The 17,281-nt window shown below is 39.4% G+C and overlaps 1 protein-coding gene across 1 annotated transcript in view; it reads right to left on the bottom strand.

The window, feature by feature from the left end:
* The window catches only part of rab2a.L (RAB2A, member RAS oncogene family L homeolog), a gene marked incomplete in the record, with an annotated part of 54,990 nt that extends 38,313 nt beyond the window's left edge, over nucleotides 1-16,677 (bottom strand). Inside the window, 2 exon segments of the mRNA NM_001096668.1 lie at nucleotides 1,560-1,631; nucleotides 16,629-16,677. Of these exon segments, the coding sequence (NP_001090137.1) occupies nucleotides 1,560-1,631; nucleotides 16,629-16,674 (118 nt within the window).
* Nucleotides 16,678-17,281: the final 604 nt, after the last annotated feature.

The raw sequence follows: 17,281 nt of genomic DNA, 5'->3' as shown, positions 1-17,281 counted from the left end.
GAAAATCATTTAAACATAAAATAAACAACTAGGCTGGATTTACTTCCAATAAAGATCATTCTCACCTTAGTTTAGAGCAAGTATAAGGAAATCATTTTAAAAAGTTTGGATTATTTGAATAAAATGGAGTCTATGGGAGACTGACTTCCTGTAATTTGGAGCTTTGCAGATAACAGGTTAAGCATTAATATACAAAGAACAAGGAACAGTCATTGGGGTGATACCTGGTTGCTAGGCACCCCATGTGATTCTAGTCACACACCACTTACCCAGGGCTTGTGCTTCTTTTATCTAAAAAAATCAGTGGTTCTGTTTGCTACCATCTTTTTTTGTTCTTACACATTTACTCCATGTTTATTCTAACAGGGTGCAAGCACAATACAGATGGATGCCTGGAAGAACAAAAAAGATGGCAGCACAGAAATCAGTACTTGTACTGGTGCATGCCCAAGGTAGCAGGTAAGCATGAAGAATCGATGAGGGATACCGAATACTCTGGTAAGCCAAGTGATTTTAATTGTCCTTTTTTAATGAGAAAAATATAATCTCTTTATAGAGCTCAGAAAAAGAAAAAATTTTTAGAAAGCACACTTTTGAGCAAAACCGTTTATAGCTCAACAATGATTTGCAAAAAGTTTTATACCTGTATGAGAACCTATAAGAATTACTAGGCATCCACTACAACAGGGCTCCAAGGCCAGATGTGGCCCTTCAAGACATTTTTATGGTTCGCCACAATATGCCCCAAGAACTCCAAAGACCTCTTTGCATGATAATGCCCTTTTGGTCCCAAGCATGTAAGACCTGGGTAATTAGCCCATGGCCTGGCAAAAACTGCCCAACAATATGACTTTATGTTTGTAACAATGACATTTACCCTTTAAACATCAAGAGATGTAAAATTATGGATAGATATGTACAATTAAAAAAATACAGTCTTTACAGATTTTTGCGATCTGCTCATATTCATCTAGATACACATTCCATACTGACCTGTAGTTTACCTTCACAAAAAGTATAAAGCAGGTCACCAAAATGCAAATAAACTGTAGCAGTAACTGTGATAACACATTGTAGTAAGCATGGACAATATCTAATGCAGGATTGTCCAACTGGAGGCCCACGGGTTGGATGTCCCCCATGCCTGCCTTTATGTCTGGTAGATCTTTATTCCAAGACAATATCATTTTGATATTATTCAGCCAATTTGCATTTTGGCAGCTATAGTAGGTCCTGAAAGTATCAAATGTTAATAGTTTAGATTTAGAGAGGTGGCAACTTGGCTGGGAAGCATACTTGACTTTCAAATTATGGCATGGTTAACATGGTAATCAAGCCCTACATTTCTAGGTCATAGTTTGACACAAAGAAATAAATAACAGTAGAAGATTCTTCTTGTCACATTTTCTGGACATATAATTTAAATGTAATCCATCACCTTTCCCTAATGGCAGGCCTGCTTGTGATAAGTGTGCTACAGGTCTACTGGTCACCTGTTTAAAAGCAAATATCTAATTGGTGTCTATGGGTTACTGCACCTGCACCTCAGCCAAACTTACCAATTGTCAGGTCATGCACAGGTTGAAACCTTTTATCTGTAAACTGCAATAGGAGGCATGATTTCCCAACACCTGCAAGAAAAGAGGGAAAAAACATAAAACACCTAAAAATAATACAAAATAACAAGAATGACTGTATTGTAGCATTAATAAGGTGTGCACTTCATGTTAGGATATGTCCTCTGCATTCACACTGGGATCATTTCCTGGAAAGCATGTCTTTCCATAAATCAAATATTCTCAAAACTGTTCTTAGAAACCTTCAGATTGTTATAGTATTTCTTTCTACATATAGCTGGCCTTCACCATCTATGCTTCTTACTCAGGTTGGCAGGCTGTAAAAAATCCAGTATTTCGGCATTTGCTGCTGCACTTAAATGTCTATTTTAAGTTTGCATGAATCACATGTTGAATCACATTTTCACAGAGGTGAAAATATGAATTTGCTTTTAGGTGATTTTCATAATGGCCAGTGGTGGGCTATTTCTGTTATTGTGTTTGGGTCTAAACATAAGAGGCAACCCGTCTCCATCATTTAACCCTTTAAGCGCCAGTTGTAAACAGCAGAGCACAGCTTTAGACAACACATATGGAAATCACTAAATCAATAGTGTTCTCATGTAGGCACTTCCATGTCAGCATAATAGTTCTACAATCAACAGCAATTAAAATATTTGAATGTTTTTTTTAAAAAAAAAACCTCTCCTAAACAGTGGTTGAGGAGGTCCAGCCTGAAGACATATTGTGGTGATTGATGTGGTGATGATTTCGGAATAATAAACATCTGTTATCCTAGATAATTCTGGCTAATAAATGGGAGACCAGTAAGGAAGAGATTTGGGGCGAACACTTATTTACTCTCCTAGATAGTCTTGGAATTATGGCTGACACAGCTGTGACCTTATTTTCTGCTAAGGGAGGCCTGACCAAATTTGGACATCAACATGAATCCCAAACTGTAAAAGCCCCAAAACCACAGAGAGAAGTGATAAGAGCTGGTTTCGATGATATCTGGAAGATTTTCAGCAATGTCTTCTGCCAGGAAATTTAGCAGAAAGCATTCAGTTAGTTTTCACTGCATATTCAACCTAGAGCCCTTTTTCCTAAACTTGGATGCACAGATGTTGATGGACTACAACTGCCAGAATCCTCTAACATAGTAAAATAAACATATCAGGGGTTGTACTACGGCACCTTGGGACCCACGGTTAAGAAAAAAGGACCTTGAGGTATAATGATATAATTCAATTCAAAATCTATTAATATTTATTGATCAAAAAAGTAACTCAGTGGTGTCTGAAGTAAGTGGAAGAAATAATGAGATAGTGTACATTTAAAGGCAGAAAAGATTTTAGAGTTCCTTAAATCTTTAAAATATTCCTAGAGAAATAGAGTTAGTAAAAAGAAAGCATGCAAAGTAGTTATAAACCCACAGAAAGTCAATTTTAGTGCTACACTATATTTATTTTATGCTCAAGTTAACATCTGGGGAAGTCAAAAAGGAATCCCCATCCACGCCCAAAGCAAATTAGTGGGACTTCAGATGGGATTTTTCAACTAGCAGTTAAGAAGGTTTCACTTTGATAAGTGGAGAAATAGAGAAGCACTTTGACAAAAATGTTGGACGCAATGGACTGATTTTTTTTTTAAGCCTAAATTACTATGTATGTTACATTCCAAATGACCATAATGTATATAGGGCAGCAAGATGGCTCCCAAGCGGAAACTACCTCCTTGCATTACTTGGCTCCAGAAGTTGATCCTGACCTGGGTGCTTTCTGCAATTACTTTGAATGTTACGGCCCCCCCCATATACAAGCAAATTAACAGATTAAGTCGGCATTTTATTGGGCAGTGTTTGGGGCCCTCAGACGGGCTTCCTCGATCGATAGCTGGCTAAAAGTCGTGTTTAGAAATCCTGTCGGATCAAGGACTGCATTGGTTCATTACTGTGGTCCTCGATCCGACCACCCATATTCTTCTCATTGTGATCAGATCATTGGGCCCATGATCGGATCAGCCTGATATCACCCACATCAAGGTGGGCATATCGAGGAGAGATGCGCTCATTTGGCGACATCGCCAAACAAGCCAGCTTTATGTTTGTTATATTATGAACAATCAATGCATATTGGACAAGTTCCCAAAAAGTTGGGTTGGCCTCCATAGGGGATGTATAAACATTGGAACTAAACTCCGGGGGCACATTACCGTCCTGACTATTCATTAAAATTATAGCTGAGTGAATATATTTTTTGTAATAAGTTATGAAAAAGACCTGAGCACAATTATATTTGTATCTAAGTCACTTGTCTGTGGTTTACTCATCTATTTTCCCAAATAACAATAACCCTTATAAAAAAGTATCATAGCAACTAAGAACTGGAGTGGTGGATTCGCAATGGACTAGAAACATGAAAAAAAAAAAAAAAAGAAAGGGTTTTCCAAGGACTGGAAAAAACTGTATTAGAAAGCGAAGCACTATAGCTTATATAAATAAGCAATTGTGTAAACATGGGGCAGCCATTTAAGTTGTTGAAATTGGGCTATGGGGTTTAGATGGCAGATAAGAATTCAATAGCTCTTAACCTGATCGTGCATATCACAATAATAGTGTACAAAACAAAGTTGTAATTTTTGGAACATGTATGGCAACCCAACCAACATTCACCTACTACAGATATCACAGATAGCCGTCAGTTCATGGATCAGCCATGTTTGAAAAAAATATCTAATTTGCCAATGCACCGTTCATGTTACACTGGCAGATCAGAATGTCAGTACACTTTATAGTCCATTGCTCTACCACTGAGCCATGAAGGTATCACCGGCAGATTAGAATGTTAACTTAGGAATTTAGGAAAGATTTGAGAAACATTTCTATTTTTTTCCTAGCCAGAAGAACATAAGAGCAGCCTCTTTCTTTCTCCTGACAACTTCCTTGACTACTTGGTGGTCAGACTGGTCAAAAATGACCAGCAGGTGGTGCTGCTACAACATATATGTATTCATAGTAACAGTAATGTACATGTATCCTCTAATATCTTGGAATCAAAAAATAATGAATGTGCATTGCACCCTCATCAATTTTACATTCACTGTTTTTAAAGGTTTACTTATCCTTTCAATTTGTGGAATCGGGTTATGTTGCTGAAAAAAAAAGACATTTTACGTTTATATCTGGAAGTTAACACTGTTTCTGTTCATTTTTCTAAATAAACCTAACTGAATTAGATTATGTCATTCAGTTTAAGAGTTGATTATTCCAGCTGTCTATCAAAATGATTGGAACTATAGAAAGTGTACTTGGCTCTGTACTGCCCCTTATTTGGTATCCATCAGTTTGACCTGTGGGCTGAGTGGTCAGAAACATACAAGTATCGATCAGCCTTTGTATGGCGGCCTTTACACAGATAAAACTGGAGTCAAATGCCATTTAGGGTTCTGAAATATTTTGGCTTGTTCAACCTGTTGTACTCCCTTTAAGGACCACAGCCTCTTAAACTCCTGAACAGTTGAATCGCAAATCTTTTGTGAAGGATTCAGAACCATAAACCGAATATGAACCCTAATTTGCCTATTCAAATCCGGGTAAAAAACAATTGCATGTCCTCGTTTGTGTGAAGAAAAGTCATGTGATTTTAAGGATTCAGATTTGCTTTGGTCATGCATTTGGATTCAGCAGAATTTGAATCCTGCTGCAAAACTCAAATCCCAAACCAAATCCTGGAAATAAACATGGCTATTAAGAGGAAGCAAGGTGATTGCCTCAAAATGCAATGCAATTCCAGTTAGCAGATCCTAGGGTCTCAGTAATGACTCCCTTGCATACAGGATTAATAATAACACTGAAGGAGCTAATTTTGCTATATTGACATTCAGTATAGAACAAATGGGCCAGCTGTTAACATTTTTCTTATTTGAATATATATCAATTTATTTGTAGTTCATGAAGAGTGACTAGCTTCTTATCCTGAAACTGTGAGACAAAGACAGGATTGTGTTTATTTTAATATTCTTTGGAAAAAAATATATATGTGGGCATGGGATCCATTATCCTGAAACCAGTAATCCAGAAAGCTACGGACCATGGGAAGGCAGTCTCCAACAGAATCCATTTTATCCAAATAATTCAGATTTTTCTCTGTAAACAGGACCATCTAATTGATCCAACCTAGGATATAATAAATCCTTATTAAAGGCAAAACAACCCTATTGGGTTTATTTAATGCTTAAATATTTGTTTTAGAAGACAAGGTATGGAGATCCAAATTATGGACAGAACTGGAAAAACCCAGGTCCTGAGCATTCTGGATAATAGATAAATAGATAGATATATGCTAGATAAGATAGACAGACAGGTAGATCATAGATAGATAGATAAATAGATCGAAACAGGTAAATTGGATCCCGTCAAGACAAATGACATAGCTTCATAGACACAACTATATGCTAGAAGTGATGTGACTACAGCGGATGATCACCCTATGGGCTGCAGAAGTAACATCACCACTAGGAAAGACTGCAAAGAAAAGGGGTCCTCTACGCTTGCCCATTGGCAAGGACATTAAGACATTTTGTGAATTAGTTTAGAGGTGAGCACAACCCTTTTTGCTAAAAAAAAGACTGCAAATAGAAAACCAATACATTTTTTTTTTAACATTTTAGTTTTTTCTGCTGCTCACAGCCCACCAGACTCCCTTGTCAGGTTACCTGTAGATTGCCCATATGGTCAGGAGATCAGGAATTTTGCTCCTGGATGACTACTGTTTTGTGGCTAGATAACAATACTCATACTTTTCCTGAAAGCAACTGCTGCCCAGTGTGCTTGGTGTAACAGTCACTTCAACCTAATAACATTGTGGATGGGGATATGCAAAAGAAAATGTGTGAGAATTTGGATGATGTTGCATCAATTCTTGTTGCGCTTTTGTGTTTAAATTGTCACTTTCCAAGTACACTGATGCCCAAGCTTTATTATGGTTTTGTATGTTCCCTAACAATGACTGTTGTTGCCTGCTCGGAGTAAAGGTCCCCATAGCTGCAAAGATTTCTCTTGCCGAACGACCGATTTTAGCAAAGTCCAACCAATCCTTCTAAATTATCGTGCGGTTAGTGAGATTCGAACTATCTTACATCTTACAGCCGACATCTGTCACGAATTTGATCGGCCAGGTTAAAAAATCCTAGTCGGTCCCAGTGCAATCTATCTATGTTTGCAGGGCCAAGCAGGCAGCTATCCTTTGTTTTCCTGGCAAATTGATCTTTTTAGTTGATGGACAATTCGTACGATCGATCCGAGATAATCGTGGTCTCACGATGACGATCGGATCTTTTAAAAATCTCAACATCTATGGCCAGCTTTATTACCTGACTTAGAGCACAAATATGCCTGATACTTGTCTGCACCTAGCTATTTCTGTCAGTGACTGCAGTGGAAAGTTATGGGGTTCCAAAAGAGAGTTGGTGAAGACTGGCGGTTCTCTTTGATTCATAGAGAAGTTGGGACATATCAGCTGTAACCTAGGGTTTCTATAAGAGAAACTGGTTTGAAAATAGAAAATGTACTGCCTTAGTAGTAGGTGGACACCAGAGTTGCACAATACACTTCCCCAGTACTAGCATTGCAATATAAAAAGAAATCTGCATATGAAGAGGTACTGGTAGTAACAAAAACTCAATGGATGGGCAAGCCACAATTCTTATGTAAATCAACAAATAAAGCAAGGCTAAAAATAAACATGTTTACGAAAATGCAGCTCAACTTGAATGAAGATGCACCACAATGAAATGGAGTTGCTTCTTAATTATTTAAAATAAAGTCTGTTTTCATATTGTCTAGGAGTACAAGCTCCTTTTGTTTTCACCTGGAATTAGGGGTACCCAACCTGTTCAAATGCAACTCCTATCACCACATACATTAAGAGGTACTGTTAGTATGGTGTAGATGTCCGTACTCATAGTCATTTTGTATGGTTTCTGATAACTTCCATTTTTATTCTACAGTTCTCAAGTTTGAAAGTTAGACTGCTACCCTATTCATAAGGCAATTAAGCCCTCGCAACCAGACAGCAGCACTGAAATCAGAACGGTAAATTAAAGGGATTTTTATTTCACTCCAACTTGCAGTGCAGCAGTAAAGCGTGACTGAAGGCTATCTGACATCTGACATCTGACATGGCTAGCCTTATGTCAGATAAAAAAAATCTGTTTGCTCTTTTGAAAAACGGATTTCAGTACAAAATTCTGCTGGAGCAGCACTATTAACTGATGCACTTTGAAAAGACTGAATCCATTTCATTTAAAACATTTATAATAACAAATCCAACCAGAACATGTTCAGTTAATTTAAAGTGGACCCGTCACCCAGACATAAAAATCTGTATAATAAAAGTCCTTCTTAAATTAAATATGAAATCCAATTTCTTTTTTTTATTAAAGTATTCATAGCTGTTGTAAACTCATTTAAAAATATCAGCTGTCAATCAAGTATTGCCTACCCCGCCTCTATGCCTAGGCATAGAGGCGGGGCAAGCAATTACTTTCACTTTCCATTCAGCACTTCCTAGATGTCACCGCTCTCCCTACATTCCCCCAGCTCTCTTAACGATTTAATTGTGTATCCACTGCATGGGGATGGACATTGGGTCCCTGTCCCCTGGTGCACAAACAAGATTCTGAGATGATGCAAGGCTTGCCTTAATAACAGTATCCACAAAATGGCTCCTTCCTGGTTGCTATAATTATGAGTTCCCAGACTGAAGGAAACAATATTCAAATAATTTATACTGTGTAATTAAAGTTCATTTTGCTTGACTAACATGATAAAATAGGATTTGGATAATTTTGTTTGGGTGACGGGTCCCCTTTAATGGCAAACCACCCCTTAAGTAAGAATTTTAAAAAAAAATGTGCCTAATAGAGTGCCACCCAGTAAAGTGTCAGATTTGCAAGATTTTAGTGAAAATTTCGAAGACTGAATTGGTCTTTTATATCCAATTTTTAATAGCACTGTTAGTCATCAGTAATAAAACTAAATCTGGAGTACCCTGTTGCTAGATCATCAAGACAGATACATGGAAGCTAAGAACAATTGTTACTGTACAAATTGAAAAGCAGACTGTGCATTCTATCAGATGCTTTAAGCAATTTTTCTCAAGGGTTACATTTAATGGGTGTTTCTTTTTTCAAGCCTGAACTGCTATGTAATTATGTAACACGTGTAACTGCCATTCCAAAAAACATTTCAGTGTGAAACAAAGACATACAGGAGACAGATTACTTGGCTTCCACTAGGCACAGTGTTGTCCCTAAATATTAAAGGACCAGCAACTCCCAGAAACGATTTCAATCTAACGTACCTGCATTGCGCTGGTAAAAAATGTTTGTTTCAGAAGTGGTTACAGGTATGGGACCTGTTATCCAGAATCCTCAGGATCTGAGGTTTTCCGGATAACTGGTCTTTCTGTAATTTGGATTAGGGATGCACTGAATCCACTATTTGAGTTTCAGCCGAATCCTTGGTGAAAGATTCATCCGAATACCGAACCAAACTTGCATATGCAAATTAGGGGCAGGAAAGGAAAAAGTGGAAAAAATTCTTCTTTTGCAAAGAAGTCATGGTATTTCCCTACCGCCCCTAATTTACATATGCAAATTAGGATTCAGATTCCGTTCAGCCAATCACAAAGATTTGTGGATAACGGGTTTCCAGATAACGGATCCCATACCTGGTGGGGATATGCTAGTGAAAAGCTGATTTGGTGCAGTCTAGAAGTACACAACCCACGTTTTTTGGGAACCCTAGGAAGGGCACGTATCCATGCTTAACATGTGGTTGTTGCATTAGTATTATTAAAGGTGAGAGCTTTAATCATCCCTCTAAGGGTTATAGCATTAAATTGAGAGACTTTGTAACCTGCCTTATGAAAGGGGTAGTTTACATGTTAAAGTGTCCCTGCGGAAAGGCATATGTTGGGAAAACCAAAATTCGGGTAAGAAGTGGCGAGCATAAGAGGGCAATTGATGATTGTGACTTGGAGAAACTGAAGTACGTTACACCAGTGAGCAAGCACTTTAAAGGAGAAGGAAAGTCTAAAATCAACTTAAGCTCTAAGTGTTGACCATGAAAAGCATATCCCTTTACAACCAAGCATTCCCTCATTAGTTCTTTCATTAACCTTTGTGCTGCAATCGTTTTTTTAAAAAGTTGAAACATGTATATAAAAGCATACCCATGCTGCAGTCCAGAAATCAGGCTCAATAGGGCACACGCATGCGCAATATTTCCCAGCAGTGCCCTGCGCATGATGATCTTGTAGGTTCCCTGTCAAGCAATGACGTTGCGACCACGTGATGCAGCCATTCGTCTTTGCTGACCTCTCTGCCCCGCCTCACTAAATCAAGCTCCAATCGCGCTCCTGCTTCCACATAGCTTGGAAACAAAGGGAAGCTTTGAAGCTCCTGCGCTCGCTCTAGTTTTAATTTACAGTTTGTCAGCGAGCGAGCGCAGGAGCTGGGGAGCAGAGCTAAACCATATATCAAGCAAGCCACCATTCGGGTCTGTCTGACTGAGGTCTGTAGTAATGCAGATTAATAAAGGAAAATACGCATGCCTTTATTTTAAATAGATACTTTGTCCTGGTTTTTTTTTTCTTCTTTCAACATCATCATCTGCCTAACCGGAAGTGATGCGCCTATTTGAAAATGGCGGCACCGAACTTTAAACAGCAGGGAAACTTCAAGACACCTGTGCACAAAAGCAGTTATGACATGACCATTTTTAATGTGGCGTTTGAGGAGGGGGCCTGATGCCAGACCTAATGAACTAGGTTTTATTTTTTTTGTTTCCTTGTCCTTTAAGGAACAGGGCGATAACAGTAAGCAGTTATGGTGGATGGTACTGCAGATAGTGAATACTCCTTCTAGAGGTGGGAATTATAATAGACTCTAGCTACAAAAAGAAACAATGTGGATAGATAAACTTAATACAGTGTCCCCCATGGGGTTGAATGAAGTTCAGAATTATGCATGTTTCTTTTAGGTTAGTGATACATTTCTCAATTGTAATGCAGAAATGACTTGTTATGTGGAGATAGAATTTTTAGGTAATATATCTGTTTTATATTTTTTTATATTCACAGTTAATACATTGACACAGATGAGAACACTTACGGATACCGTCAGAGTATTTCTTAATATGACTGTCATAGACAGGTATGCACATTTTGCATTAAAGGGATACTGTCATGGGGAAAAAAAAATGAATCAGTTAATAGTGCTGCTCCAGCAGAATTCTGCACTGAAATCCATTTCTCAAAAGAGCAAACAGATTTTTTTATATTGAATTGTGAAATATGACATGGGACTAGACATATTGTCAATTTCCCAGCTGCCCCAAGTCATGTGACTTGTGCTCTGATAAACTTCAATCACTCTTTACTGCTGTACTGCAAGTTAGAGTGATATCACCCCCTCCATTTTCCCCCCCAGCAGCCAAACAAAAGAACAATGGGAAGGTAACCAGATAGCAGCTCCCTAACACAAGATAACAGCTGCCTGGTAAATCTAAGAACAACACTCAATAGTAAAAACCCATGTGTCACTGAGACACATTCAGTTACATTGAGAAGGAAAAACAGCAGCCTGCCAGAAAGCATTTCCCTTCTAAAGTGCAGGCAAATGTCACATGACCAGGGGCAGCTGGGAAATTGACAAAATGTCTAGCACCATGTCACCCCCCTCAAAATTGAATATTAAAAAATCTGTTTGCTCTTTTGAGAAATGGATTCAGTGCAGAATTCTGCTGGAGTAGCACTATTAACTGATGTATTTTGAAAAAAACATGTTTTCCGATGACAGGATCCCTTTAAGGTTTGCACTTAGTAATTACTTGTAATTGGAGGGTGGTACCAAACTCAGGTTTTATCTATTTATACCTGTTTCGTGTTCACTTGTGTAAGAGCACTTGATAAAGGGGGTTGATTCCCTGAAACGTTGTGCAGCGATCCAAATAAATCACAAAATGTATGCACATTTTGCTATGTGTGTGCCATCTGAATCTTCTTGGTTACTGCTGTACAGTTAATATTAATAAGCTGATGTGTAGCTCATAGGGCTGTCAATTAAAATGAAACTGATCTATACAGCACGTTTACATAGCAAATCATTGATAAACTGAGCAGAATATGATGAATATGCTACACAGCAAAATAAAACAGGGATCAAATATCACTTGTTTAAAATAGTAAATGAACGGCCAAGAAATAGTTAAGTTTGTAGGTACTGAATGAAAAGATATAAACCAAGGAAAAATCACTTTATGGTGTTATTGGAGCTTTAAAGCTTATACTACATCCCACTAATCAATCTTCTATATAACCTCCACGCTTCAAAAGCATGTGTTTTTTTTATAAGGGGTCCCTAGGGGAGGCAGCAATGATGGTCAACCTGAGGCAGCAGAAAACATATGCACGAAGTTGTAGTTCAGCAACTAATAGTCTTTAAACATGTAATGGAGTAATGCAAATGTGGAGTGGCCCAGCACAATTTATATACAGTGGTGTGAAAAACTATTTGCCCCCTTCCTGATTTCTTATTCTTTTGCATGTTTGTCACACAAAATGTTTCTGATCATCAAACACATTTAACTATTAGTCAAAGATAACACAAGTAAACACAAAATGCAGTTTTTAAATGAGGGTTTTTATTATTTAGGGAGAAAAGAAATCCAAACATGTGTGAAAAAGTAATTGCCCCCTGAACCTAATAACTGGTTGTGCCACCCTTAGCAGCAATAACTGCAATCAAGCGTTTGCGATAACTTGCAACGAGTCTTTTACAGCGCTCTGGAGGAATTTTGGCCCACTCATCTTTGCAGAATTGTTGTAATTCAGCTTTATTTGAGGGTTTTCTAGCATGAAACGCCTTTTTAAGGTCATGCCACAACATCTCAATAGGATTCAGGTCAGGACTTTGACTAGGCCACTCCAAAGTCTTCATTTTGTTTTTCTTCTGCCATTCAGAGGTGGATTTGCTGGTGTGTTTTGGGTCATTATCCTGCTGCAGCACCCAAGATCGCTTCAGCTTGAGTTGACGAACAGATGGCCGGACATTCTCCTTCAGGATTTTTTGGTAGACAGTAGAATTCATGGTTCCATCTATCACAGCAAGTCTTCCAGGTCCTGAAGCAGCAAAACAACCCCAGACCATCACACTACCACCACCATATTTTACTGTTGGTATGATGTTCTTTTTCTGAACTGCTGTGTTACGTTTACGCCAGATGTAACGGGACGCGCACCTTCCAAAAAGTTCAACTTTTGTCTCGTCGGTCCACAAGGTATTTTCCCAAAAGTCTTGGCAATCATTGAGATGTTTTTTAGCAAAATTGAGACGAGCCTTAATGTTCTTTTTGCTTAAAAGTGGTTTGCGCCTTGGAAATCTGCCATGCAGGACGTTTTTGCCCAGTCTCTTTCTTATGGTGGAGTCGTGAACACTGACCTTAATTGAGGCAAGTGAGGCCTGCAGTTCTTTAGATGTTGTCCTGGGGTCTTTTGTGGCCTCTCGGATGAGTTGTCTCTGCGCTCTTGGGGTAATTTTGGTCGGCCGGCCACTCCTGGGAAGGTTCACCACTGTTCCATGTTTTTGCCATTTGTGGATAATGGCTCTCACTGTGGTTCGCTGGAGTCCCAAAGCTTTAGAAATGGCTTTATAACCTTTGAAATTGAACTCAGGTGTGATAAACCACAGTTAAGTTATTTTTTAACAAGGGGGGCAATCACTTTTTCACACAGGCCCATGTAGATTTGGAGTTTTTTTTCTCCCTTAACGTAAACCTTCATTTAAAAACTGCATTTTGTGTTCAATTATGTTATCTTTGACTAATAGTTAACGGTTTTTGATGAGCAGAAACATTTAAGTGTGACAAACATGCAAAAGAATAAGAAATCAGGAAGGGGGCAAATAGTTTTTCACACCACTGTAGACTGCTCTGTCTGTTTTACCAGGTGTTAAAAAAACAACACACACACACACCCATGTCATGGTATAATGATACAAACAAGTTAACATCAAGCTTTATACCGTAAATACAGTAAGCATTGTGGCCTGGAATATGGCACTGTTCAGAAAAGTCACTTAAATATTTTGAGAAATCAATTGGCTGCAACTAAAAAGAGGGGCATCCTACATACAGCCCTGAAAGTGTTTATCTCCCAGGACTCAAACAGCTTGTCAGTTCTTGCTGATCTATTTTAAAGGGGTGGTTCACTTTTCAGTTAACCTTCAATATGTTATAGAATAGCCAATTCTAAGAAAGTTTTCAATTGTCTTCATTATTTATTTTTTTTAATGTTTTTTTTTAATTATTTGTCGTTTTATTCTGATTCTTTCCAGTTTTCAAATGGGGGTCACTGACCCCATCTAAAACAAATGCTTGGTAAAGCTGCAAAATTTCTATTATTGCTGTTTTTTTATTACTCATCTTTCTATTCAGGTTCTCCCCTATTAACATTCCGGTCTCATATTCAAATAATTGCATGGTTGTTAGGGTAATTTGCACCCTAGCAACCAAATTGCTTAAAGCGATAGACACGTTCCCACACGTAATTTGCGAACCTGTGTGCTGCCGACCCGCCTGCTACTAACAGATCCTCCAGGTTCCTTCCTTGGCGCTGGGCTGGGGGCGGAGTGATCCTTCCATAGGCTGAAGTCCTGTTTTCATTTGTAATCTGCCTATGGAAAGATCACGCCACCCCCCCAGCATCACTGAAACGGATCAGAAGGATTTTAGCAGTGTCGGTACGTTGGGTGAACACAGGTTTGCGGGGGCTGGAGGCAGCTTTGTGGGGGGCTTTGAAGGGGACGATTACGTGTGCAGCATTTACTTTATACTGACACGTTCCTATGATTTTCACAGGAATGGGTCAGTATCGCTTTAAATAGCAATCTTGAGAGCTGTTGCATAAAAGGCTAAATAACTCGAAAACCATAAATAACAAAAAATGAAAACCAATTGCAAATTGTCTCAGAATATCACGCTACGTCACACTAAAATTTAACTCAAGGTGAACAACCCCTTCAAAAAACATCTGAGGACCTGAAGGTTGGTTATCTCTGCCTCAGCTCCAGGGCTAGAAAGCCTTAAAGGGGTGGGTCACCTTTAAGTTAAACTTTAGTATGCTATAGAACAGCAAATTATAAGGAAATTTTTAATTAGTCTTCATGATTTTTTTTTTTTTTTTAATGGTTTGCCTTTTTCTTCTTATTCTTTCAGGGTTTCAAAAAGGGGGTCACTGACCCGACCTAAAAAACAAAAGCTCTGTAGGGATACAAATGTATTGTTACTTTTTATTACTCATCTTTCTATGTAGGCCCTCACCTATTCATATTCCACTCTCCTGTTCAAATCAATGCATGGTTGCTAGGGTAATATGCACCCTAGAAACCAGATTGCTGAAATTACAATATGTAGAGTTGCAAATAAAAAGCTAAAAAACTCAAAAAACACAAAACCAGTTAATGAGCTCATATGCCACACTCAACTGGCGCACAATACAAGCATTACAATGGAGTCACAAACTACTGAACTACAGTACAAGCACTACAATACAGTCACAAGGCACTTAATTACAATATAAGTATTAAAATTCAGTCACAATCAACTGGCCTACAGTGTAATCACTACAATAGTTACACACCACTGGCCTACAAAACAAGAATTACAACGGAGTCACAAACTACTGAACTACAGTACAAGCACTACAATACAGTCACGCTGCACTGAACTACAATACAAGCATTACAATTCAGTCAAAATCGACTAGCCTACAGTGTAAGCACTACAACAGACACACACCACTGGCCTACAGTGTAAGCACTACAATAGTCACACACCACTGACCTACAAGCATTGCAATGGAGTCACAAACTACCGAACTACAGTACAAGCACTACAATAGTGTCACACAGCACTGGCCTACAATACAAGCATTACAATTCGGTCACAATCAACTAGCCTACTGTGTAAGCACTATAATAGACACACACCACTGGCCTACAGTGAGAGCACTACAATAGTCACACACCACTGGCCTACAGTGTAAGCACTACAATAGACACACCACTGGCCTACAGTGTATTCACTACAATAGTCACACACCACTGGCCTACAGTGTAATCACTACAATAGTCACACACCACTGGCCTACAGTGTAATCACTACAATAGTAACACACCACTGACCAACAGTGTAATCACTACAATAGTCACACACCACTGGCCTACAATACAATCACTGCAATACAGTCGCACAACACTGGCCTACAGCGCATGCGATAAAGTAACATGCCACTTACTTCTGATACAAGCACTGACCTATGGTACAAGCACGCAGTACAGTAATGTGAGTCTAACTGCACAATCACACACCCCTGTATCAGACACATGCCACTGACCTATAATAGAAAGAAGCACTTGCTATACAGTAATATTATGGTAGAGTCCCTATAGCCAAGCACAAGGGCCCTGGCCTAGGCTGCAACTCACAAGGGACCTGGGCCTGCAAAGTATTGTCATATTGTGACACAACTTAACCCCTTGAGCTGTTGTACTACATCCAGTATAGCAGCACTAAGTCCGTTTTTCAAATGTGTATCCCTGAGCCAAACAGAGAGGACTATCTATTTATTCTGAGGGCAATGACTGTCCCCACACAGCTGTTCCCTGTCCCCCTTGTGTCTGGCCCGGCTACATCTCTCAGCAGCTGTAACAACTGCCCGGGGCTGGATGTTCCGGTCCCATACGAGCTTTGAGTCTGCAGACTGTATCCCCTTTCCCGCGGAGCCGGGACTAGCCAGAACTAAAGCGGCCGGAGCCAAGTACTGCTCCCAAGCACCACGTCAACTCGTCCAACACTGCGGAAATGAAAGGACCGGCCGGCCCCGCCCGCTGTGCCTCTTGCCCAAGAGATGGACACAAGGAAAGGCCGTAGCTTCCTTGTCGCTTTGCTGAATAAGCTACAGAGAGACGCAGTCCGTGCGGCCTCAATAGTACGTTCCAGTGTCTCACCTGTATCCCCGATGATAATGTACTTAAAAAGATAAGCGTACGCCATGACCGGGACTATCTCTTCTCGTCACTGCTTCTCACGGCCTCAATGACGCAGTCGCGGGCTCGTGTCAGACACCGCTCGCAAGCGGGCACCCGCACGCCTCTACGTCCTGCCAACTAGTGAGCCGGGAGGCTGGCGCCGCTAGGGGTCCCTGTAGCACATTAACACGTGACTACATTGAAACAACTACAGTGATTTCATTTAATATAGTTCAAGCTTTATTCAGGAATAGTGTCAGGGTAGGGAAGTGTATGACCTGACTAGGGTATGTCTGTGTCTGGATTATAAAAGAAAGTCTAAAAAAATAAATATTTATGAAAATAATCCTTTTTCAAATTTTCACGGATTTGCAAATGTTTCCATGAAGTAAAATGGGACAGATTCGCTTATCGCCAGGAGTGTAACTAAAGAGGGGGGCCCAGGAGATACAGAGGCCCCATAAGGCCCTAATAGACATACAATTTCAATAAATATTGGTAGAACAGGTCAACCACTGGACATTTTGGTGGCCAGAATATTTTTGCCCCAAAATGGTCTGAAATTGTGAAAATTCACCAGAGAATATGAGAATGCTTAAGAGGGACAGGAGATTGGGGTACAGAGCCCAAAA

The sequence above is a fragment of the Xenopus laevis genome, chromosome 6L, assembly GCF_017654675.1.
Source record: "Xenopus laevis strain J_2021 chromosome 6L, Xenopus_laevis_v10.1, whole genome shotgun sequence".
Taxonomy (NCBI): Eukaryota; Metazoa; Chordata; class Amphibia; order Anura; family Pipidae; genus Xenopus; species Xenopus laevis.
This window is presented reverse-complemented; position numbering and strand designations above follow the sequence as displayed.